At 36.5% G+C, this 25,349-nt stretch overlaps 1 protein-coding gene across 9 annotated transcripts in view; it reads right to left on the bottom strand.

Moving 5' to 3' along the window:
* Positions 1–4,115: 4,115 nt before the first annotated feature.
* The window catches only part of LOC149285889 (teneurin-2-like), a 771,075-nt gene continuing 749,841 nt past the window's right edge, over positions 4,116–25,349 (bottom strand). For all 9 annotated transcript variants that reach the window (XM_089494756.1, XM_089494755.1, XM_089494760.1 and 6 more), the window contains 6 exons: positions 22,342–22,517; positions 17,710–17,945; positions 10,122–10,418; positions 8,244–9,858; positions 6,191–6,321; positions 4,116–4,877 (listed from right to left, as the gene is read on the bottom strand). In XM_089494756.1, coding sequence (XP_089350882.1) covers positions 4,116–4,877; positions 6,191–6,321; positions 8,244–9,858; positions 10,122–10,418; positions 17,710–17,945; positions 22,342–22,517 — 3,217 coding nt within the window. The remainder of the gene's footprint in view (positions 4,878–6,190; positions 6,322–8,243; positions 9,859–10,121; positions 10,419–17,709; positions 17,946–22,341; positions 22,518–25,349) is intronic.

Raw genomic sequence — 25,349 nt, 5'->3', positions numbered from 1 at the left:
TTAGCTTAGTAAAGGCACTAAAAAGTCATAAACGCTCCATAAATCAGTCCCCAAGGCACAGCATCACCACAGTTGTGGTTTTGTCATGTATCCACAATGTGATGTGAAACGTGACCTCCTCATTTCACAGGCGAAAAACATCAAACTAGCTGTTATTAATCACAATGGTATTCATCTCAAAAAGATTAATACCGGTGACACATAGGTGATAGATTTGATTTCTCCAAACAATTCATAATGCAGCTTTGTTCCAGGAAATAAACCTGTATTTTTCATTTTCTGTAGCAGTCTCTGCATGGGGCTGATGGGTCTTAAAGGGATATGCACTTTATTGTGTGGTTAAGAAATACATAAATGGTTACAATTAATTAATTAATGTTTGATTGTTCTGCAAAATATTTTTAGAGCATTATATATATCACATCTCCAAAATCTGAACTTTTAGTGGCAGTGTCCGGCTTTATAATCATAGCTTGGAACTCTCCAGTTGAAGGACTGCTTCCCCAGGTCTCCGAGTCCATCTGTCTTTGCTCTGGGCAGGGGGTGGCATTTAGCCATGCCCCTCCACACATGGCTAGCCCTGCCAGCAGAAGTGGAAAAGCCATGTTTGTTTATCATTCTATGGATATACCTTTTAAAGGTCTCACTTTATCTGGGAGAAGGGAAGGAGGAGGCTTAATTGGCGAGGAGGAGAGGGCAGAACCTGGTTGGGGAGGTGACAGGGCTTAACACCAGTCCTTCAAAGTCAGAGATCAATCAAGTCTGTTTCAACCATGGCAAATCCAGCTAGTGTCTAGGTATGACCAATTGATAGGTCATACATTAGTGACAGCTCTTACACACAATATAACAATATATATAAAAAGGTATTATTGAATATAGTATGTAGAGAAAATGGAAAAAAACATGGTCCTAAGGTGTCCAAACACAGGATTGTTACTGTTCCCTTCTTCGTGTGGTGTTGAACACAACAACTGGATCATTACCTTTGTGGGATTTACCTGTATACGCTAAATATGATTTGGACAGGACTAGTAAGCATTGCATGCTGCCTGTCAGATGTATTTTGTGATGCTTTATTACTGGGTTATTTCGCTGGAATTGCCCCCTTCACTCAATGTTGCCATCCTTCCCCTGATTGCTGCAGACACGTTGCAGTCTAATAATTTACGTATATTCTTTAGAGACAACTACTTGATATATGCGCCTGATAATATGATCCATTTCATTTTAATGGACTTGTATATATTCAAGTATATTATTAGTTTATAAAAATCCAATACAGCTCCATTAAATCTTTTATAGCCACAGAACCACTTTTCTAATTTGTATAATGAAATATAGATTTTACATATATCTCCTTTCTAATGTGCCCCAAATTACTTTAATTTCAGCATTTTTGTAACTTTGTGCATTTATCAATTTAGATAGAATATACCAAAGGGAGCAGTAACTTGGATCAAGTATCTTCCTTTGATGTACATTGTAAATATATATATATATATTTTTTTAGAAAAAGTAGAGTGATATGTTGGGAGTTTCATATAAAGCTGAGAACATAATATTATGTCCTTGACTACTTTCACTGATCGTGGTTAAGTAGCATTTCCCTTTGCAGTGATCTGTGTCTCTCTCTGCCCCAATCTGTTGTTTTTTTTAAAATACCTTATTTTTTTTCATTTTTGCATTTTTTTAAACCTAAAGGGTTATTTTTGTTTTCTTCATTTTTTCACACTTTGAGTTGTGAGGGTGGTAAAGTTAGGTAGAAATTTCTTGGATTTATGGTAAAAACAAAAATAAAGTAAAACATTTTAAAAAAACGGGTGTGTGTTTTTTTCTTCTGCTATGTGGACATAGCAGCTGATGTAGTCAAGAACAAAGCAGAACTTGGAGATATCCTGCAGGCACCCTGGAACATGTATGAGACATAGCACTAGAATCATGTGCAGGATGCTGCAGGCTGGGAGTAGGGAAGCTAAGCAGAGTAATAGCTGAAACATAGCGAGCAAGGGGCAGGAAGACCAAGCAAGAAACATAACCAGAGAAGACATACATGATACAGGACCCAACAAAGGACAGTAAACAAGGAAAGGAACACAGGGGATGGAGTGAGGAGCCGGAATCCTCGGACACTTCTCCTTTAAGCAAGGATAGGACATCTTAACTGGGACATGGGGAGAGGAGAGATGAACCGAAATCCTCAGATGATTCAGGGAAAGGAGGGCAAAGGTTCATAAGAGACAGACAAACATGGATACAGGACTAGCCTAGGACTAGTGATAACAACTGGAGATTCCGTCACATCATATGGCCATAGTATGCTAAGCCCACCACTACACCAACGTACTCCAATATTCGGTGGGTCCTAACGCTAAACCCTGCCTACTGAATTATTAATAAACTGAAACTAAACATTGAATCTTAACACAGAACAGAGATCAAACCATACATAACGGGTGGGGCACAACTTATAAAGGAAACATAAGCTGAAGCCAAGAGCAGGAGTGGAATCCAGGAATCAGAGGTTCAGGACAGAGCATACGGAAATGCAGGAACGGATTACAGCAAAACATGGGAACTGAGGCAAGGCAAGGAAACTGAGGCAAGGCAAGGAAACCAGAGATGAGCAGCTCTGCAGCCTGAATGGGGCCTGACTTAGAGTGGCCCTTACAGTATGGTTATATTAATTAGGAAGGGAAAATTAGACTTAAAAACAGTGAAAAAAAGGATGTGCCCTGTATTGCTGCACCAAAAATGTAATATTAATGTAAAAAATGTAACTATTAATTTTGAGTATGATTAAGGAAACTTTACATGTCATATTGTCTATTGCATTGAACTGAATGCTACAATTAAAAACATGTGGACAATAGAAATGAATTTCACTGTTAGGACAACATGGGACCATTGCTGGGTACAGTTACAAAATGAATTATAAATTATTAGTACAACTGTTGATGTGCATAGTAGAAACAAGATGTTGTGTGATTATCCACTTGGCAGTGCATATTGTGTGAGTTTCTAAAAAAAATAGTCCAAGGCAAAAATTCACAGGAGTTTTAGAGACTTTATTTATGTATAAACAATTTAAACACTTTGCCATAAATTATCTTTGCCTGTCTCTAATTTTAATTTAGCAGCAAATTAAAATAATATAAAAACTCAATGAACAATTCATACATGTATATTACAAAAAAAAACAAAAAACGTTTTATACCAAAGTTCATAATCAACTTTTTTTTTTTTGTGGTGACTGTAAGGTGATTGTCTCAGTTTATTGTTTAGACCAAACAAACACATTTCTAGTTTTAATCTGAAACAGTGATTGTGCCTCTTGGCCTTTATATGAACAGGGTGATCTGAAGTGGTGCCCATTTGCCATAGTGTCACAATGCCCACATCTCTACTGGAACTGATACCAACAAACTACTGATTCTAAACAGACTACACCCTGTAACTGTGTAATATTGTCCACAATGGAATTTTCAAATACAAACAAGAGAATGAATTTAAACGGTAGTGAAAGCTTCCACTTTGAATCAAATGTTACACTCTAACCACTCCATGAATAAAATGAAGTCAGAGCATTTTGGGGATTAGAGTGCAAGTAATGTCCATGTTTTCTTGTTAGAGTCAATCCAGTGCTCTTAGTTTTAGAATCATTTCTACAAATCATTCCCAAGTCCTTGAGGAAATACAGTACACATTCTTCTTAAATTAAAATGTTGGCGTATCTATCAAAGAAGCAGTCTTAGTGGTTTTCAGCAAATGGTCTTGTAAAGGCGGCCATCTTGAATTTCTTGAACGTACCTCACATACTAAAGATGTGAGGTACTGAGAGGCCATGTTTATTTTTAACAGAGACCCAGAAGAAGTGGGTAATATCACAGGGGTACTTTTGTATTTATTTGTGTTTTATTTTAAGTCAGGCTAAGGTCCACTGCATTGGGTGTTTTTCAGCAGCATTCAACTCAAAAAATGTGAGCTTTCATGCTACTTAACTGTCTCAAAACAATTCAGCCTAGTGCCCCATTTAGGTCTTCATCTCCTTAGGAGAGGAGATAACAGTTGCAACTACTGATTCATCCAGTAAAGGATGACAGTAGATTAATTTGTTACCTCTTTCCCATTTCATTCTGTCTCAAAAACTGGATGTTACTGCTACTGTCTGCAAGCTCAGGGTACTGCTCCACGGGAAGAACGTAGTATCCCTCATATCCTTGAACCCTTCCTGTATTCAAAAGCTGTTGCCTTTCCCCTTCTGTCCATAAACGACTTCCTTCTTTTCCATCCCTTGCTTTTTGTTGCTCTTTGGCCCAAGCTGCACTCAGTGCTCTCTGACGTGCTTGGTCAAGAACCCTCGCCCTTTCTTCATCCAATGTGTCTGCAGTCATTCCAAACCGTATGTTTAGAAGAAGTGATGAGTGCTGGAATTCAATGTTGGTAAACCTGCGAGTCCTTCCATTTATAAGAAGAGTTGGCTGGGACACTGTAACATTCACTCCACTGTCCAGGGTTTTACGGCCATTTGTCAAACCCAAAGTGACGAGATCACTGTCAGCTGAGCCAATTTTGACAAAATAATGCGTGTCCTTCCCTTCAATGTTATAATACATTTTTTCCAAGTAGTGGGCACTGTTGAGCACCAAAGCAATTTTCTTATTGTCTTCATTAGCGATACTGGAGATTCCGGTTGTTACTTTACCTTCCTTGATGGCAAACATTATTCCTTTTCCAATTATGGGAATTGTTGTTGCAAACCAGTGCCCTGGTTTCTCTCTTATGTTTGCATGCAGTCGTTTAACGATGGTTTGGCCCTCCAGTGCCATAAATGCTTGATTATGTCTTTCAGTGGTCTGTTGAACACCTGTAATGAGCTGTAAGACAGGAAAATGAATTAGTTGTGGAGAGTAACAAAGTAGTGCAGTGAACCATACTAACTAGATTGTACAGATTTCTGAAGGTCATATGGTGGTCCCTTAATTACATTTTGTCCTTAATTTAGTACAAAACTAATTACTTGAAGTTGTCCAACTCCTCTTCAAAAACATGTATTAACTTTTTTTAAATATATGTGCATATACTTTTGTAATGGCCATATTGCTATGCCACGTAAAACAAAACATAAAATACTATATTACATTTTCATAAATGATTATTACATGTGCTTTCATGTTTGTTTGTTTTTTTAGAGTTTAAGTTTCCAAATACTTAATGTAAGACATCTGCCACAAAAATGAAGTAGACACAGTGGTAGGATTATTTGGCCCTAGGGAGTGTTCGCAAAAATGCTTAGATAGGTTAGAGAAATGACTCGTGAAATCACCTAACATCGGCTATGCCTTTTTCAGAGGGCGCCCAACTCAACAGAAAGATGTCATTCGATTGATCCCTCATAATTCCTTCCTAGCGCTGGAATCAAAACCTCCCAGAGCTGGCTGCCCAGAGAACACCATCTCCTGCTCCTCATAGAAGGCAGGAAGATAGTGTGGTTGCAATAAAGGTATGACTACCCCAACTTATACTTTGATGGGATGGGAAAGAGGTGAGGAGAAGGTGGGACTGGGCTGAACCTTGGCAGGTTCCCCCGTACAAATTCTTGTTATTAGTATGACTACAATGACTTTATCAGATAAGGAAATTATCTGATGTGAAAATCAGCTTTCAGATGTGAAAATCAAGTTTATTTTTGGCATTTTTTTTCTTTAGCGGAATATTTTACATCTGTTTTTATGATATGGCCAGCACATTGTGTTAACCTTTATTGTAAACTTTGATTTTTACAGAACTGGCCTTTTGCTGTTCTAAATATATTCCACGGAAAATTTTCAGTTTTATTTTTGATTTTTTTCCTGATTAACAAAGCACTGGTTTACAGCACATATAAAACACATATGCAGTACGGGAGCTGTAAGCTGTATTTTTATTTCTAGTAATAAAATCCCAAAGGAGTATAATGTTTTACTGTAGATCGAACAGATGGCCAGATACCTTTAAATTTCCCTGAATCATTGTTAATCAAGAAACAACTCAAGGGTATATACACAAAGAGCTAATGATACTGCAATTAACACAGCTATCGAAGCTGGTGAAAAACACATTGAGTTTAAGAGCCTTATAATAAAAATACCATCTTGAAATACTAGACGAAATTAGAATATAGGACATAGAAGCTGGAACGTGATTTTACCTGTCCATTTTCACATTCTTGACTCTCGGTCAGTTCATAGGGTGCTGGTACGAAATACATTTTTGACCTTGGAAATCCAGGTATAATATTGCTCAGTTGAAATCCAAACATCACCAACCAGCTTTGCACATCTAGTTTAAAAGAAACACATTAGCGGTAAGTACAATTAAACTCTTTCCTAACTGTGCAGATAATTATTGCTGTAGGCAGTTTCAGAGATCCAGTGTGGTGGACTGTTATGAAATAGCCTACAATGCCATTACGTTATATTGACCTTATCGCCCCATATGTAACATTGTTTGGACTCTTTATTTGGTAAATACTAAGTAAAAAACAAAACAAAACGATTAAATAAATAAACTCAGCCCTGGTGAGCTCCAAATTCCAACATGGATTTTAAGCCCAGTATGCTAGGAAGAAAAACTGTAGTTCTGTTGTTAAACTTCAAACTACCGCTCGACCAGATACTCTGCTCTAAACTCAGCAAGTCTACATAAGAGTGGGTGGTCTGTTTACCTTAATCTTGCTCATTGCAAAACATTATTTTGAAAGCGTGATATCATCAAATGAAATAAAAAAAGTAAAGGAACACTATGAATCAAACTTTATGGTAAGGATGCCTTATGTGTATCTGTTTAACTAGCACGATATATATATATATACGTAGATAGATATAAATATATATATATCTATCTGAGAGACAGAGAGACTAGAAGTTAAAAATGAATATGCTTCACTTTTGAAAGGTACGATTCTAACAATAGATGTGGGGACTACCTTCCTCTTTATAGCCAAGCCTTGGACAGCTAAATTGCAGCCTAATCTTTTAGTGCTTGGAATGTTCTTTTATTTTTATGTAAGTGCTGCAATTTCACATGGATACTTATGCTGGAAACACCGTATTTTTAATAAAGTTAAATTATAAAAAAAAACGCAATTTAATTTAGGCATCAGAAATGCAGTTGATCAAACTTGTCATGTCTTTTTATGAAAAATGTTCAGTCTCTATTCCTGTAGCCCGTCATCACGCTCTCTTTTTTAAAATAGCCTATTTTTGGTTTGAAAGATGCAATCACAGAACAAATCCAATGCACTTGCTCCTTTCTGTAATGTCTTATCTCACATTTCATAATGGCAGATTAGAACTACTTTGATGGTACAAATTGTCAGTAAATGGCATATTATGTTGTAGGGAAAAGCGTCACTAATCAGGCAGTCTTCCTCCATTCAGAGAAAATACGGATTACACTATTAAGGAAATTATGTACCTGTTGCATAATGGCTGACAATTCTCACTGAGAAAGCCATATATTTACAAAAAAACTTTATATTTATCCTTCAAGCCTATTGATGTAGCTGTCTACCACACATACTTGTTATGATGGGAAAACTAACAATGCACCGCTACAAAAAGGTACAGTTCTTTTTGTACAGAAATAACCAAGAATACGCATTGTTGCAAATGTCTTATAAGTCTCCATATTTATATATTTACACATTCATGTCACTTAAATGCATTGCTACACTAGTTGCTGAAAGTAAATGCATCACTTATATAAATCAACACGGAATGCCTTGTATTTAGAAATGTATATGTATATTAATCATTTTTATTTATTTTTATTTCATTTAGGGGGTATCCTGCTTTTAATAACTCAACAGATGGAACTGTGATGGAACAGCACATCATATGGGGTATGTCAGAAGATATGGACATCTAGGGGATGGTATGGAGGAAAGTTTCCATGTATGGAACTTTTTCCTCTAGCCAACCATATTCTAAACTTACTTATGTAGAGCACCAATGGACAATTTGATTATTATAAATGGCCACCCTGTGTGCATTGTGTACTTCCATCTTGTGATATTAATTATCTTAAATATTAAGTTACAAATATTTGACCTCAGAAACACAAACCATTGTTTTTCTAAATAGGAGCTTTTAGTTGACCAGCAGTTAAAAAGCTTCCTGTTTGATATCTTTGTATAGACATATGGTCATCTAGTAGAATGTGCACGCTGTATCTATCAGGGAATATAATTTCTGACTCACCTGTAACATAATTCTTTAAATCCATTTCAGTGCTCAGTGGATTGTTGTTCTTAAACATGTATAAGTTGAACGGAGCAGGGTCTCTTCCAATTTTTTTCCACATTGTATAATCAGGGGATATCCAGCGTCCAGCTAATACATCGTAATCTCTCTGAGTAAAATGAACCAGTTTTGTTAAAGGATCATATAACCCTCCATGGAACCCAATCACAAGCTGGAAATTTGGATTTGAATCAAAGTAAATCTCTCCATAGGCTGTATACTGTAACTGTTTAATCATCACACCATTGATACTAAAAGCAGCCAGAGGTGTGCCTGTATTGTCAGAGGCAATGTAGTATTCTTCGCCGCTGCTGCTTTCCATCGCAAAAAGGTGACCTTGCAAGTCATAGTATAAGGAAATGATTTCAGAGTTAGAGTGGTTGTAAACATGGGTAACCCTTGTTGGGTTGTGAAGATCAGCATAGAAGAACTGAAGATGTAGTCCTAAATTAGTCTTGCACGAAGCTCTACGTCCTAATCCATCATATCGATATTGGACGTTCCATCCATTGACCTTATTGTAAGCTCTCGTAAGAAGGCCTTTAGAATTATATTCAAAAATATCAGAACCTCTTTGGCTCAGGAAACCATCATCATCAATTTTGTACTGTACATCACCAAGGCGTGTTATTCTATCTCTCAGATCATAGCGCAAAGGCATCAGCCTGGCACTGTTTCCGGGATTTAACAGGTGTAGGTTTCCATTCAGGTCATAACTGTAACGCCAGGTGGGCCTGTCATTGACAGCGACACTTTGCAGCTGACCATCTCCATCATAATCATATGTGTACTTTGTTGTGTTGGCATATGGACCCAGTTTCAGCTCTCTCTTTGTAACACGTCCCATGCTATCATACTGAACAGTCATCCAATACATGAGCGATCTAAATATTTCATACTGAACCTCCTTTATACGTCCATGAGTGTCAAAATGCTTAGTAAGGGTCATTACTGCTGTAGTAATGATCTGATTTACGTCATAATAAATGACCCCAAATTTTCCAAAGTGTTCAATTTTTCCAGAAATGTCATCATAACGGTAAAGTTCAACAGGGAGAGGCGTTTCACTGATGATTGGCTTGATGCTAGCCACTCGAAAACTATTGTCATGATAAGTGTAATCAAATCGAGCATTCACCATGCCCTCTTCAGAGAACCTATAAATTTGTTTGTCCACTAGAGGCCCGATTTTCCTGTAGCGAATGGTGCACGAAAATCCACCACTTTGTAGACTCACCATTTTTAAAACACCTGTTGTTTCATCATACCCAAACGTGACTGCCGTGCTGTCGTAAACGATTTCAGATAACTTTGACAGTTTCCCATATTTGTAAAATACTTGGCGCCCAGTACCAAGGTATGATGTCTTCAACACCCTGCCGTCTTCGCTGTAATCAAAAATGATCGATGCATTGCTTTCTGGCGGATTATAGATATTCCGGATGTAGCCAATAGATGTATGAGTTGACATACTATGCCTCGCAACGCTGGGCATGGTGACCGCGTAAAGGCGGTCAGACGAATCATATTCAAAGATATATTGTCTTTGACTTTGAAGAAGAAGCACCATAGACTGTAAAAAGGAAAATGAAAAAAATATGTAAATAGAAATTTCTTTCAATCTATCTGGGAAAAAAGACAAGACAAGAAGGTAATTTTGTGGAAATCCTAAATTAGTAGTATGTTTTGTAGTACTGATGGTGTTTTGGTGTCACATTATTTTATGTATAAAAACACAGAATATTCAAATCATAGCAAAATGATTTCCAGGGGAATATATTTTAGATAAAGTATTTTAATCACTGCTATAGTGCCTGACACAGGACACAGGCTTACCTTTTCAAGGTATGTATAGCTCCATACTTTTCCATCTGCAAAAGAGCGAGAGATGATTCTTCCTTGCTTGTCCATTTCAGTTCTTTCGCTCATAGCACCACGTTGGAGGCCAGCGAGTCTCCCATTGAAGAAGTAGGACACATTAACAGGAGCAAGTCCACTACTCGGGAGCCACAGGAGTGGGCGGCCTAGCTGATCATAGACAATCCTCAATGTAAACTTTCGGTGGTCATCATAAATTTTTTCAGTGTGCGAATTCCTATCAAAATCGATTGACAATAAATTCCTTCCACGGACCTAGGAAATACAAAGAAATTCTGAAAAAAACGTACATTTATGTATGTGCTATATTTATACTTCCTAGGTAACCAGCTGCTGCCCATATAAACGCTCGACATTATAAGAAAATATTAGACAAATTAACCACATGTAGTAATCTAGAGTAGACTACATTTATTAAAATTCTATGGTAAAATTAAGCATTGTAATTCTTTTCTACATAATCTATAATACCAGAAATCAGTGTAATATTTTCTTAAACAAAATATATGTAAATTACAGATTAGAGCGTGACCAATGAATTCTAAATGAGGGAATTTTTAGGGGTCATTATAAATAATTTAGGCATGATATTAAAAAACATATAGCCTTTCAATGTACTTTTGGAGTGATAACAGACGTGTATGGACAACTGTATTTTATAACACACAGGAACATAGACTTTGTTGTGAAATAAGAGCCAAATCCCTTTCTACACAATTAACTCATTAAAACACGTGACCTCCTTTTGGAGTTTTTTTTAATCCTTATCTGCTTAGAAATCTAACAATCTAAATACAATACAAAATACAAGGGTGTCTCTGACAAAAATATTTGATTTGCTTTAGAAGTTTTTTGCTACGCAGACCTTATCAGTGGGAGGAGTTTCAAAAATCATAGTTATCTCTCTATGCCAAGAAAATATGTTTTCTTTCAATAATATTAAAACGATCAGAACTATATTTCTGTTTAATAACCCTGATAAAAAACCCTATTCTTTTCAATCTGAAAACCTTAAAGCATTTTCCTAGTGTTGTATTGTTGTCCTGCCATTAAGCATTTAAGTATAGCTTCGTATAACTATTTTACAAAAGAATGCATACACATTATTAGAAGAAAGAAAGCTTATGATAGGTTGCACTCGCTTAATTGAGCCGTTTCATTGTAATGTTTAAAGTAAGTACTGCTTTAGAACGTAATTACTATGTCATATTAATTATATGGGGAACCAAAACAAAAAGCCTAACTCCCACTTCCATTGAAAGCATTAATAGCCATATTATGGCTTAAAAATCCCACAAAGCATTGCTTCCACTTTCTTTTTTCCCACACTGAAAACATTCTCATTCCTTGATAATTGCCCTTTCTTAATGTCTTTTGGAAATTAAGTATGTTTAGTATATCCGGCTACAAAAGCATATAATTTGTAAAAAAGCAAATTACTGACGATTTTACTTACTTACTAACTAAAGCATAGGTTTTAGAACCATACTAATAAGAAAAACAGATATTGTCTTATTTGGCCAAGAGAAGACAGAGTCTAAAGTTGAAGGTGATACTGATTAGTGAGCCAACATAGAAAAAGATGTAATGTTGGATAAGCCTTCAGGATCGCAGAGGTCTCTTCTTCCGATTCATTTGTGGCTATAACAAAGGAAGGTCTGACCTTTAATGATGTACAATTATTATTTAAGTTAAGCTTCTAAATACTCATTCGACTTTATATATACAACCTTAATGTAAAGACACATACTTTATTCACAGTTTGGGTCTCATCTGAATAATTCATTAAAGGTTAAGGATTATGGTGTTGGCTCCATGTTGACTTAATAAGATTTCAAAGGCAACATCAACTACCAGTTTATCCTCAGCATCAACAAACTCCTCGTTAACCTGTTTAACCCCTTCAGTCCCGGGGGTTTTTGGTACCTCAAGTCCCAAAGCAATTTTGACATTTTTTGTATGTCGGTTCAGCGATTATTCCCTTTTCCTGTGAATAGTGTACCCATGTAAACTATATATTTTATTTTTTTAAGGAGAGAGAGGGCTTTCTTTTGATACCATAGTTAGATGATTCACTGAAAATGTAGGCTGAGAAATGTAGTAAAAACTAGCTTTAAATGATCGCAGGGAGGGAAGGGTTAATTGGGTTAAAATAGGTTTTTGGGGGGTATTGTATGGGTCTTGTAGATATTTTTTGACACTATTGCAAATGCACAAAGTACACATTGCTCTGTCTCTCTCCTCCAGACCGCAATGATGGCGGAGAGAGGCAGAATATCTGCAGTAACGGTCACACGATTGCTGTGATTAGTCATCACAGCGACCATGCGACGTTACAGCTGGATGGTTGGCACTGGGGGACTGCCTCGGATGTGGGGCAGTCCCCGAAGGCGGAAGACAGCCCGGAATAGAATGCCCGATCGCACGATCGGGCATTTCAAACGGTAACAATTTACCGTTACATGTGCCTCATTGGAGTGATCGGATATCCCAGCAGGATCTAGACAGACCCTGCAGGTGATAGCCTGTCCTCCGGTGAACTTCCAGGTGACGTCAGAAGTGATCAGGCATTTAAAACTGTAACAGCTGAAAGCCCGTCAGGGGGGTGTCCAGGCTGTCAAACGATAGCCTGATCTCCCGTGTAGCGGCAGGACGTACCAGTACGTCCATGGGGGACTGAAGGGGTTAATGTCTTGGCTGTGTGCTTGTTTTACACATGATATGCCACTCGTCTATAATATGTGCTCTGAGGAGGTTAAGTAATTCAGAGGAAGAAAGATACATTGATTGTTAAAATGTACGTGAAATAAAAGACTCAAACCTTATTATTCTTATTAATTTGTTAAGCAAGCAATTAAAAGTGTGTGACACCAGTATATTTTTATAATTTTCGTTTAAAAAAAATTGCCTCAATTATTTTTTTTTTACTTGTATATTTCTGAATAAGAAAACCCTGATTCATCGAGTGGCTTAAATTGGCCACTAAGGTTGCCATGGAAACCCAGAAGTCAAGCTAAGAAAAATATACCAAGAGCTTATCCATCTTCAGGATTCATAAAAGCAGAAAAGGGTTTCACTAAAAAAAAAAGTGTCATTGTAATCCGTATCCACAACACTTTAAAGTGCTCTTTTCCAACTTAAGTCTTCTCACTCCACGGCTAAATGTTTTTGAATCTCTCAATGCGATATTAAGTACACGCAATTGAGATATTCCTAATCAAACATATAAAAAACCAGTACAGATTCCTTTTATAAGTGATATACAAATTGATTCCGGGCTTTCTAGTTCTTTTCAAATTACTATTTCAGTCCACGCATCCTTCTATAATCTCAATCGATTTTTACTGAAAATCAGTTAAACAGACACGTGATTACTCCTACGGGAACTAACACCAGCATTTTAAGGTGTTGATAGATAAAGCAATGTTTTTCATTTGCATTAACACAACACCTGTGAATCTAACCTGTGGGAAGGTATCACTCGGAAGACTGGTGTATTTAACTTTGGTTAATTATCGCAAGTACCTCTATTAACTTTTTACTAATCGATGTCAAGAGTTTGCTTCGGGCTACCTTTTAAAAAAAAAATCCTCACTCCAAATCCTGAGCTCACTTGTCAGGGAAACAGATTCATTATTACAAATAATTAACTGCTAAGTCCAAAAAATCAATTATGCTTTGCTGAAATCCTATTGCTAACGATTAGTTTTCGGGGCGTGATCTATTTTTATCTTTTAAAAGACATTACATGCATGTAAAACAAATATCAATTTCATTAATTCTTAAAGTCAAGTGGGAAAACATGGCCTCCAAACTGAAGACAATGGATTGATTCTCACTGCCACTTGAAAGTGCACGCAAGGTTAAATGTTTGGATTAATTGTAATAATGCAGATTATAGATGATATGTCACTTGAAGACTAGCAGTTTCTAAGCCCCAACTACATTTAAAAGATAATATGCATCAAGTCAGTGGCTGCAGTTCAGATATGAAACACATGGCTACTACATTGCCCTGGTGCCCATTGAAATCAATCATCGGGCTCTATCAACCCGGAACTTGGCAATCATAAACTTTGCAATTACAATAACAGCTTACAGACATGTTTCATGCTGAAGCCAAGAACATCACTTATGTTATGATTATTATGCGTCCCTAACATATGGGGATTAAGCAAGCAACTAGAAGGTGACAAAAAAATAAATGATTATAAATTACTAAATACTGAATACTAAATTAAAAAAAATCTACATATACCAATAACGGTTACTTAAAATACTATTAGGGGAGAATGAAATCTAGTTGTGTGCAATTATTTAACCCTGTCAGCTTTCTTGTTAGACTCTAGAAGAGCAAAGATCCAACCATGCTTCAAGCTATGTCATCATAGACCAAGAACATGATGTCACTTGCCATGCCCAAACCATGTCCCCTAGTATATACCAGACCACTGTGAAAATTCAAATTTAATGGTATAATGTTTCATTATTATGTCTTAGATGGCTTCTTTTTCTGCCAATATCAAGTTTCTGACTGCTGCCAACAAACTGAATGAATATTTCTATATGACCATACTTGTATAGCCTATATATTTGGAAATGTCACTTGTGGTCTTGAGTGACAGTATAAGCATATGCATAGGTGTCGGGGACCTGCTTTCCGAGCTCCAAATAGTTTCTCCATTTAGTGCCCTGTCGGCAGATTCCAGTGAATGACTGGAACATTCTCGCAAGCTAAAAGGGACCAAGCCACTAAGTAGCACATCCTTGCAGAAGAAGTGGTCTGGGTTATAAAAAAATGCCATAACTGTTTGTTTGGTGTTTTTACCACCATGGCATCTGTTGACTGGGCCATTCTTTTTGATGCTCTGGTGCTCAGACCACCTTTTCAACTTTGCACTGGAATGTTTTTTTTGTTTAATGCCCCCCTGGAGAATGATGTATATGCTGTGTTTTTTTTTCTGGGAGTAGTAACCCATTCTAAATAGAAGAACATTACTTAATGCAAATACCTTTATTTTTTTTTTTTCCATTTACTCTTTCATTCAAGAAGGTCTGAACCGTTCCTGCTTGGAGCATAAAATAATATTGCGAGAAATCATTTGCAAAAGGGCACATGCTAAATATTTTTCGTATTTTGTTTTGATTACTTTTGTTACATGCTTTTATTTTCTTTCTCACTTTTATTTTCTCCTTCAAAGAATAGTACAAACTGTAGAATAGGTACACTTTATATATATATATATATATATATATATATATATACGCCACAGGCAGATAATAAATTGCATTGCTTTTTCGGAAACTGTGATGAATAATTTAAATCCAGATAAAAATAATGACCTAAACAGAAATGTTGTACATAATGGATTTTAGGTTTACTGGGGAACAACTTAAAATAGAAGTAATAGCAAATATCTGTACAGAGGACATTCCATGTATTTATTTTTTACTTTATTTTTGCAGTTCAATCAGCTTTATCTGCAACATATTATATAAACTCCTTCACAAAGCCATGATAGATGTTATTATTTACTTTACAAACTTATTAATGCACTATATGCAAAGAAGTATTGGTTGTATGAGCCATGGATGGAAAAACATATTCCCATTATAATATAATTTGTTTTATTTCCATATGTGGCTTTTTTGTTTACATTTCATAGGACTTGGTTCAGGGTCAGCTGAGTCCTTCTTGCTAAAGAAACTCACTGAGGTTGGCTTTTGATAATGCAACTAACTCAATGAGGTTTATTCACTAAAGGGAGATTTGGCAGGAGAGTTTGCAGGAGAGCTGTGGATTTAATCTCCATATTAATTATGAAGGGCCAATGATATCAAGTTTCTACCACAAGAAGGGCCTGTATAATGCATAATTTAAACTAGGAGGAGACTGAAAACTCTCATTGATCAAGCTACCCATTATAGAAGGAAAGCCTAGCTCTTTCTGCAGCAGAAGTTTGTTGGGGATATAAAATGTATATTGAAGTCAAGGAGCGGGAAAAAAACTCCTCATACAAACTCTCCCTTTAGTGAATTGACCCCAGTGAGAATTGTTGTTCTCTTCTTCTCCTCCTCATAACAAGGAATATCGAACTATTGTGTGTTTAATGAATCACCATCATTGCTATGTATACATAAAATTGATTTTAAAGTTTTGCTTTATTCCATAGTTAGGTCGATATCATAAGAACATATTGGGGGACAGTGTTAAACCAGGTATATAGCGTAAAATACAATGAACTTAATAGTAAGACTGGGGGGCACAGTTGAAACCAATACACAATGGACCCTATTAACTTTAAGACCCTATTGTGGGCCATACAAAGACTCTTAAAGGTAACATTTAGCTCACACAAGACCAAACAGACATCACTGCAATACCCTACTAAATATCAATCGCATCGTTTGCTATGCCAAATAGAATGAGCATGCATAGATTCTATTTTCATTTCCAATTTAGTTTTTCACCACTGAGATATCTTAGTCTTTTTTCAGTACCCTAAACTATATTACATAGGTTGATGATAGAGAAAGATGAATATGATTAACAATGGTACTACTGCATGTGTTTTATCTGTAGGATGAGGATCCATGAAATAAAAAAAAAACTACACCACTACTACAACCTATGCTTGGAATAATCCAGAATATAAGGAATAGCAGGAAAGAACAAAGCATTGTTATTAACATCACAGAGAATAATGTTGCTGTAGGAGATGGGAGCATCAGCATGGTGACTATAACACATTGTGGGAAAGTTTTGGAGAGAGACTCAAACTTTGATATGATATAGGTGAACAAAGTTAGAATAAGAATAATACAGGAAATATATTGTAAACCATTTATGCTGCTCTAATTCCAAATTTAAGATATTATCTATTATTTTGAGTGTAAATACGGTAGTCTTCTTTCGTTAATATGCATCTACTGAGAACACATCTACTAGAATCCATTATTTGCCAAACTTCTCCAAGTTGCCACATTGTCCTAAAATGGGCCCTTAATGATACATCCGTATACAGATAGTAGGCCGTGTCTCACCAGATTCTATGGATTGTCTTCAGAAGGACTTGGCTTCAGAATTGCCAGTATAGCAGGTTATTAGAATTATTGTCCTAGATGGAAAAAAACTGCAATTTTGCTGGTAGGCATAACAGTTATTATGCAATGAGGACATAAAGCTAATCCTAAAATTCAGTAGCATAAAATGATTTAAAAGATGCATCCCAGTCATACACAGTATTATGTGATCACATATCAATATCCCTTTGCCATTGTTATTTATATTGGTTTTCTCATTACTGGAATACATTGCCTCATAAATACATTCTGTATTTATTCAATTCATTTCTGTGATTTATGCTAAGTGCAGAAATAAAATACACTAGACAATCCACGTGACATTACATTTTTCAATTGTATCTGGTCAATAAGTAAATGTCATCTTTTTGTCTAAATTATTTTAATGCAGTCAAACACAATGTTCTCTGCAAGAGAAAGTTAATTCCGAGTGCATAGAAAAATCAACACAGCTTTTACTCACTCTAAGCTTTCTCCCGAACACTGTGACTTTCCCCTTTGTTTGCTCTTTTCGTAGACGCCATTCAATGGAGTTTAGCCCATTCTCCATGGGCAGAGAAATATTTCGTCTTCCAATTGTTGGTGTGACTGTACCCGTCAGAATATGAGGCTCGCTGTGGAAGCTAATGCCCATTCCATTGGCATACATCACTCGCAGAGTTCCATTACTGCAAAGCTGGTAGCTATTTCTTACTTGATCTGGAAGCAGAAAGATCATTGGTTAGTTGTTTTGGTCGATAGTACAAATTCAAGTGTCACCATAGAGGCTACCCATACTATGTCAAAATGATTGTGTTGATTCTGAAGATATTTTGAGTGGGATGAATTTGACATAAGGAGGGTATTAGCACCGAAACAAGCAATTTAGCATATTATAGTCCTTTGTATTGTGTAGATGGGCATGTATATATATTATTATAGACTCTCTAAATCAGAACTGATTGGGCTTCTAAGCCTTCCCACTCACTTTCTCATTTCAAATCTACTGGGCACTAGCTCCTGCGCTACCTATGTCTAGCATCACCCCATGAACTCCGCCATGTCCTCTTCATGTCTCCTATGTGGAGCAGAAGGCAGACAACTTCAGACCTGTAAAGTCTGAGAAAATCTGCAAAGGCAAGGGGATTCTTTAAAATGTTTCATTTCAGCAGTTAATATAGGGTGCCAAATATTCTGACATTACTAATTGATTGAGAGAAAATGTTATTAGGAGTACTAGCTTGCAAAAATATACAAAAAATGTGGAAACACTTGGGACTGTCGGGACAATACACTTAAAAATGTGCCGGCATCAACATATAAATTTAAACGCACACAGATTCATAGCTTTTCTTTCATCTCAAAATTCACAGTAAGACAAATACTAAGGAGAATGCAAATGAGGTCATCTCTGATACCAATCAATTTCATGCAGAACATTTTTCTCTACGGTGCTATAAAACATAAAATGCAGATATAAGTTTTCTGCTGGGTTTTATGATCTAACTCGGATTTGCTTGTGCCAGTTCAGCTGATATAATGCACCTGTATTGCGAGAATCCCGGTTTTATGGATTTTCTCTCGACTTTCATTTCTAAATAGAATTAAATAAAAAGGAAGAAACCGCTTCTGCTCAAAGGGCTCTTCTCTGAGAGCTGAGATCAGCAGAACAAAACAGATTAGCACAAGAAGATCAATTGCTTATGTTTCCTTTATACTTAGACATTTAGATATGTGCCCTGGGGGATAGGACGTTCAACCTAACATTTGAAGAAGGGATCTACCGTGCTATTGCTTCGGCTTACACACAATACTATCTGATAATCATCGGTATTCACAGGACCGTACGTCAATATGAATTCTTAGTTATCTTGTTGACTATCTCCTTGTCTGCTTGAAGTTTGCGGTCATCTGCTCACTGTCGTCAGCTAAAACTGACATGCTCATCTAAAGAATTATTTCTTTACCACAGACATCAACCAAGGCCAGTGGAAGACTATCTCGGTTAATAAGATTGCTTCGGCTACAGCCTCTCATAAATCCCTGCAAAGGGCAAAATATTTATTTTACGGCAGCCGTTAGAGAGAAGAAAAAAACCGGTTTGGATCTAAGGCACAAAGAGTTCAGCGGTTCACTGATTGGTTTTCTATGATAATACGCTAATATTTATGACATAAGAAAATGTTGCACATTATTGGGCATCATGTGATCTCACAACAGGTATAGAGAATAAGTTAACTGCAAGGATTTAAGGGAAAATATGCCCAATTACCAAGTCACCCATAAGTACAAACTGCACATTTCTTAGAATTGAAAGGTTATTGTAATTTTTTCCCTATTATAGAAAACCATTCTTGCGGCATTGGCTTTATGGCGGTCGTGTGGAATGGTCAAGAGGAGAGGTGTGTAAAAATACAGCTCTAATTGTACACTTAGGTATACATTTATTTTCCCTGCTTGAAAACCAAAAAGAATACACAATTCATACTGCTATTATTACAAGCTGACCAGATTTTAACATGAGATCTAGGTTTATTTTCATAATTCAAGTTATAGGTTAAAAGGGACAGAAAGTACATACTAAATTTGGCAGAATGAAAAAGGTATCCATTATAAATAACATATCATCAGAAATATGTCTTGTAGGAGAGATACATGTACTTTTATTTTGAATGCATCCAATATTAGTGATGTTATTGGTATATATAGCATTCAATTAATCAATGTAGCTTATGGGGATTTTTATCATGCCATACCATTGAGTATGGTAAATAGTTTTAATGGTCATTTAAAGCAAACACATATGCAAATATCCATTTAGATTTAAGATGTTTTCATGGGGATAATTCTGAGGACAAACGGAAACTGAGGCCAGAAGTCCCAAATGGAGCTGTCCATTGAAAACATGGACACCCTGTCCACCTATATTATTAGCGTGAAGGATGTATGGCTGGCTATAAAGGGAACATTGGCAGGTTTAAATCAGTACGACACAAGCAATCAGGACATGTCTGTACTAGAAAGCCCAGGATTCACTGAAACACTCAATTGTATATTGTGCTGATCATGTCAAACGCTAGGGTGGTTGGGAAGGAGGCTACCTTAACACAGGAGATCACGTAAAATGCAAAGTTTTATTATCAGGTGATTAGGAAGGAGGCTACCTTAACATAGGAGATGTCAAACACAAGGGTTTTAAGGTTTGGAAGGCTACCTTATCGCAGGTGAAATACGTTGGGGCTGCCCCCTTCATAATTCAAAGATATATCTGAGAAAACAACTCATCTCACCTCAAGTTGTGGTTTAGTGAAATCCAGTATCTTACTTTTCTAGCAATGAGTAACCTGGGTCATTTCATCCCTTCAACTGCCAGGTGAGCAATGCAACACAATGCATTTCTAGCACTCAAAAGGCTTATGAAAGTCGATCACCATTTCATTACAATTTAATGTTAAACCCTTTAAAACGCCAGTAAATTTGCACGGCTGCCTATTTGAAATTGTTCATTTTAACAATTGTACGGGAATGCTCATGACCATTGTTCGGTATCCTCGGGCCTTGTATTGCTAAGAAATTCATTCTTTTTTTAATAATGGTAGCTAAAAAACATTTTTGGAATCGGATAGCAACAGTAAAACCTGAAGTGATGAAGATGTTTTCTTTCATTATTGTCTGCAGTAAAACTGTAAACTCATGCAAACATTTAGCAGCTTGTTACCATTAAGGAGATGGAGTAGACCGGTGTGATACTAAAACAGTGGAATTTCTCTCCCTTTAAGTACATTAGAATGTTAATTATAGACAGATCGATGTTATCTTGCACAAGCTTTAAAAAAACCAAATGGGGCTGTTCATTAAATGTGACTATAAAGAAACTACAGCTGTGTCCATACCATCAACAAACACATAATATACCAGTTGGGAGACACCCTGGAGTTTTAGGTAGTGGCTGTTACGATGACATGCGGTTTCAGTGACCTTGAAAATGAAGTAGCAGATACTATGCACTGGATCACAGCGCAGTCCCAAACGGTTATGAAAGGTTATTTATGCCCATATAAATCATAGATTTTTTTTATGAATTGTGAAATGGTAAATATTTCTGCATCCCGTCCCCTTCTTGGTTGCAGCCATGGCTCATAAGTAAGGCATTTAATATTAAAAGAGTAGATGGTAACCTAGGAGCACTTAAAAGTTAGGCGTCCTACATTCATTTTCTGCTATATGAATAAATAAAAAAGTAAATAATGAAATATATTAATATGTTTAAATAGGGCAATAAATTATAGTAATAATAACTGTACAAACCATCTACATGAACCAAATCAAAATGACCCTTCTTTCTTTGTTTGAAGGAATTAGTGCACACTGCTCAAGCAGAATTTGGCTTGTATGGTCTGTCCATCACTGGGCTTCCAGAGCTTCTTCCGATCTGGGGATGAGGGTCCGGCTCTCCATCCTGGCTCTGCCCCCTCCAGTCATACCTCTCCAGTGTATTTAGGGCTAGCACCACCCTGTGCTCTGCTATTCTGAGCTCTGCCCCTCCACTTCAGCTTGAGGGGGCTCTGCTCTGTACCATCCCTTGGTAGATCACAAGTATGATTTGGCTTATTCTGGTTTTAAGAATTAAATTATTGCCATCCCTAGAGCTGTCTGGTGGTGATTATAAATCAAAGGGTTGCTAGTAAGGAGGAGATGGAAAGCAAATGCAAACGTGGAATTTTGATGAATCCTTACATACATTCATGCTTGGGAAAAAAAAACACATATTAATTTAAAGGCGAGACTTAGCTACCACATTAGTGAATAGAAAGGTTGCAGTCCATCATTTCAATGCTCAACATGTTAATGTATATTTCATAGACATGTTTAAAATGAAAAATATATATTAACATGCTTCTGCAAACATCCTGCTTTACCTCTTGAAAGTAAAAAAAAAAAGATGGTTGCAGAAGCATGTTAATGACTATTAAGAATCAATGATTGCATTCATTAAATTACCTTTGGGGTCAAGAAGGAATTTTCCTCCCCAAAGTGGATCAAAAGCAGGAATGATAGGTAGAAGAGTTGAACTTGATGGACTTGGGTATTTTGCCAACCTAAATTACTATGTTACCTTGAACCACTGTGTATGATGCCTCTACTGAAGAGAGGTTGGTGATAACTGTGACATCATCATCCCGGTTGGAATTTTCAATGTCAATAGTAATGGATTTTTCCATTTCACGGTGGAGACTGGTAACCACTCCGGTTGGACGTGTTACATTCGTCAAGCGGCCTTCATTGTCGTAGCTAAAATGGAATCAATTAAACAATATTACCTGGAAGAACATCAGTAATAACACAGATGACAAGTTCACTGACTACCTTTTTCTAATTGAAGTGGATAAATTAGCAGTGAAAAGGTCAGCAAAGCATTAAAAACCGTAAATCGTAATGCTGGGTTTCCCTCGTAAAAGATCATCCTGCGCTGTGTGCCATACACTAAATGTGGCTTGTTTTACCCAAAGGTGAAGCGATGTATAACTTTTTTTCTCACTTTGTGAGATGTTTTGCTGTACAATGGATATTTTTAAGTCACTTTAAACTTTGAATATTTGGTGGGCTTCAGAGTGCATAGAAGTATACAGGAAATGGGAAGGAGTAGAAGAGGAAAGAAAAGGTAAGATTATTGTATTAAGCTATTGATATGATAGACAACAGATATGTGGAGTTTGGCATATAATAAATAAGTTTTTTTGGGGCAAACTTTAAAATTCCAATTAACTATAAATGAAATGCTAGAGCTAGTGTGACTGAGAGATTGACATGCATACTCCAGGCTAATAGAGATACAGGGTGAGAGATGAGCAGGTGTGAAATGTGAATGATAACTTTATTTTGCTGATATCTGCCTCAGGATAGAATATGTTAAATATATGTATTAATATATTAATATATCAGAAACACTCCAAGAAAAAGTCGTCGTTTGGGCTAACACATAAAGATTGTTTTCAGTAAAAATCAACATTTATTTACAAGTAAACAAAAATAGTGAACATAAATATTTAGAGTTCCCTTTATGAGTGAGAACTTATGGTGCAAAGACATTTTTACCTTTATCTTTATAAATCTGTTAAGATATGTTAATTAAGACTCATTAGAGAACCTTGGGTACTAAGAGCCCGCAAAGTAGGATGTTGAGTTATTATGAATGAGATCATCAACACACAACAATGTAGCCAGCTTTAAGAAACTCCATCACATAAAGATCTGGCTAGATGAAATGTATAGCAACCTGAAGATAATCAGTTAAAGTTACTGAACATGAAATTCCTAAATAACATAAACAGTATTGTGCAAAAGTATTAGGCACCTGTGAAAAAAATGCTGTAAATGCCTTCAAAAACAGACATGCTAATTGTTTATTATTGTGTGTATTAAACTCATTTGTGTAGGATTCATGAATAAAAATGTTCACTTTCTTGTATTGCTAATATTTTTAGAAGCTCATTATAGGTAAAACAAGCTTAAGTTTATTTTTTTATGAATAGCAAGATATAGCAAGCTGTAATAAGGGCACTTCACCAATAGATGTCACTCTATACAACCAAACCTCATGATACTCCATCAGCAATAAACCACAAAAAAATTATCGTAGATGATAATTGAAAAAAAATAAAATAAAAATTTGTATTTCTTTTCCAGTACATTCCATAAATGACTCATGCCCTATAAACATTTTAAATGAATACATTAGTATATTTCCACATAATATCGCATTGAATGTTTAACAATTGATAATAAATATAGTGTATAAACACAGATGTTTATAAGACTAAACAAAAGCGGCGGCATTGTATTTTGGTGTGAAAGGAGGGCTTAACATGAGTCTTAGCTTGCTCTTGGCCTTTCTGCCAGTGATTAGCATAGTATAATATAATATAAAGGCGCAAGATCTGTAGGAGGTAGAATAGGAAAAAACTGGGCACAAGCAACAGAGCAGCTTGGTGTAGGCTAGATTTGTAGGAGTAACAGTCCCTATTCAGAACCCAAAGGCCCGTCATCCTTCCTTCCCTGTTATCTTTTCTACTAGCTCACAATGTTTATTGGTGTATCGCATCATTTTACATCTCTAAAAGTCAGAATATTGTGTTTAAACACTGCATTGTGTAATAAAATACATTATTGTTCTAAGTACTGTATTCGATCACATAAATAGAACTTCAGCCGGTTACCAAACCAACTAAAAAAGTCTTGGTATAGCCCTGTCCTCTAAACATGCCTCTAACCATAATCCTTAAAACACAATGTCTCTCTTTGGCTAGTTTAGATGTTAGGAGGCACGAGTGGGGACAAAATTTTTAAAACAAGGCGTTCCCATTTGAGGAGGCGGAAACAGGAACATGGAAAGGTGACATAAAGCAATGTCACATAACCCCATGGTAGAAGCAGGGCTCTGGGCAAAGTAAGGGAATGAGTGAGGGTGGATGTATGTAGGTTAGAGTGAATGAATGTCTATGTGTGGTTTAGAGTGAGTGTGCGTGTAAATGTTTTGCCAGTGTGTAAGTCTATGTTAGTGTGTATTAGTGTGAGAGTGTGGGTTAGGTACCTAGAGAGACTAGGGGCCAATGGGGCCACTTGGATATACCTGCTCCCAGCCTTCTCTGCCGGAAGTTATTATACTGTAGTTAGGGTCTGGTAAACATTATATTGTAGTTAGTGCACAGTAACACCCTTCTTGTACTCTTTTCCAAGTAGGGCTATTAGCTGCATTAGATTATGCTAATTAATATTGTGAAGAGAATGGCAAAGGCCATTAATAACTACTTGTACACAATGATTAAATAAATTATTACAAAAACGCTAGTCATCTTACTTGCATGTGTGCCTGTAGAATCCGGCTTTTTTTCCTAAAAAGAAAATCTTGTACTACCCAGCAATTTGTTTTGCAGGTTAAAGTCCAAGGGAAGTAACCTTCGAATGAATGCAAATGTTGGAGCAGAAATATAAGATCCCACGTTATATCCTGTAACGCATTGCAGTCCCCTCTGCCAATCAGAAAGCCCTATTTACTGACATTTAGGAAATGTCTGCTATTCCAAAGCTGCCAAAAGCTTCATATTGGTGGCGTGCAGCCCATTT

The sequence above is a fragment of the Sceloporus occidentalis genome, unplaced genomic scaffold, assembly GCF_023333645.1.
Source record: "Sceloporus occidentalis isolate IW3139 unplaced genomic scaffold, rSceOcc1.0.p SCAF_75, whole genome shotgun sequence".
Classification (NCBI taxonomy): domain Eukaryota; kingdom Metazoa; phylum Chordata; class Lepidosauria; order Squamata; family Phrynosomatidae; genus Sceloporus; species Sceloporus occidentalis.
The sequence above is the reverse complement of the archived record's forward strand: the minus strand, read 5'-3'. Positions and strand labels throughout refer to the sequence as shown.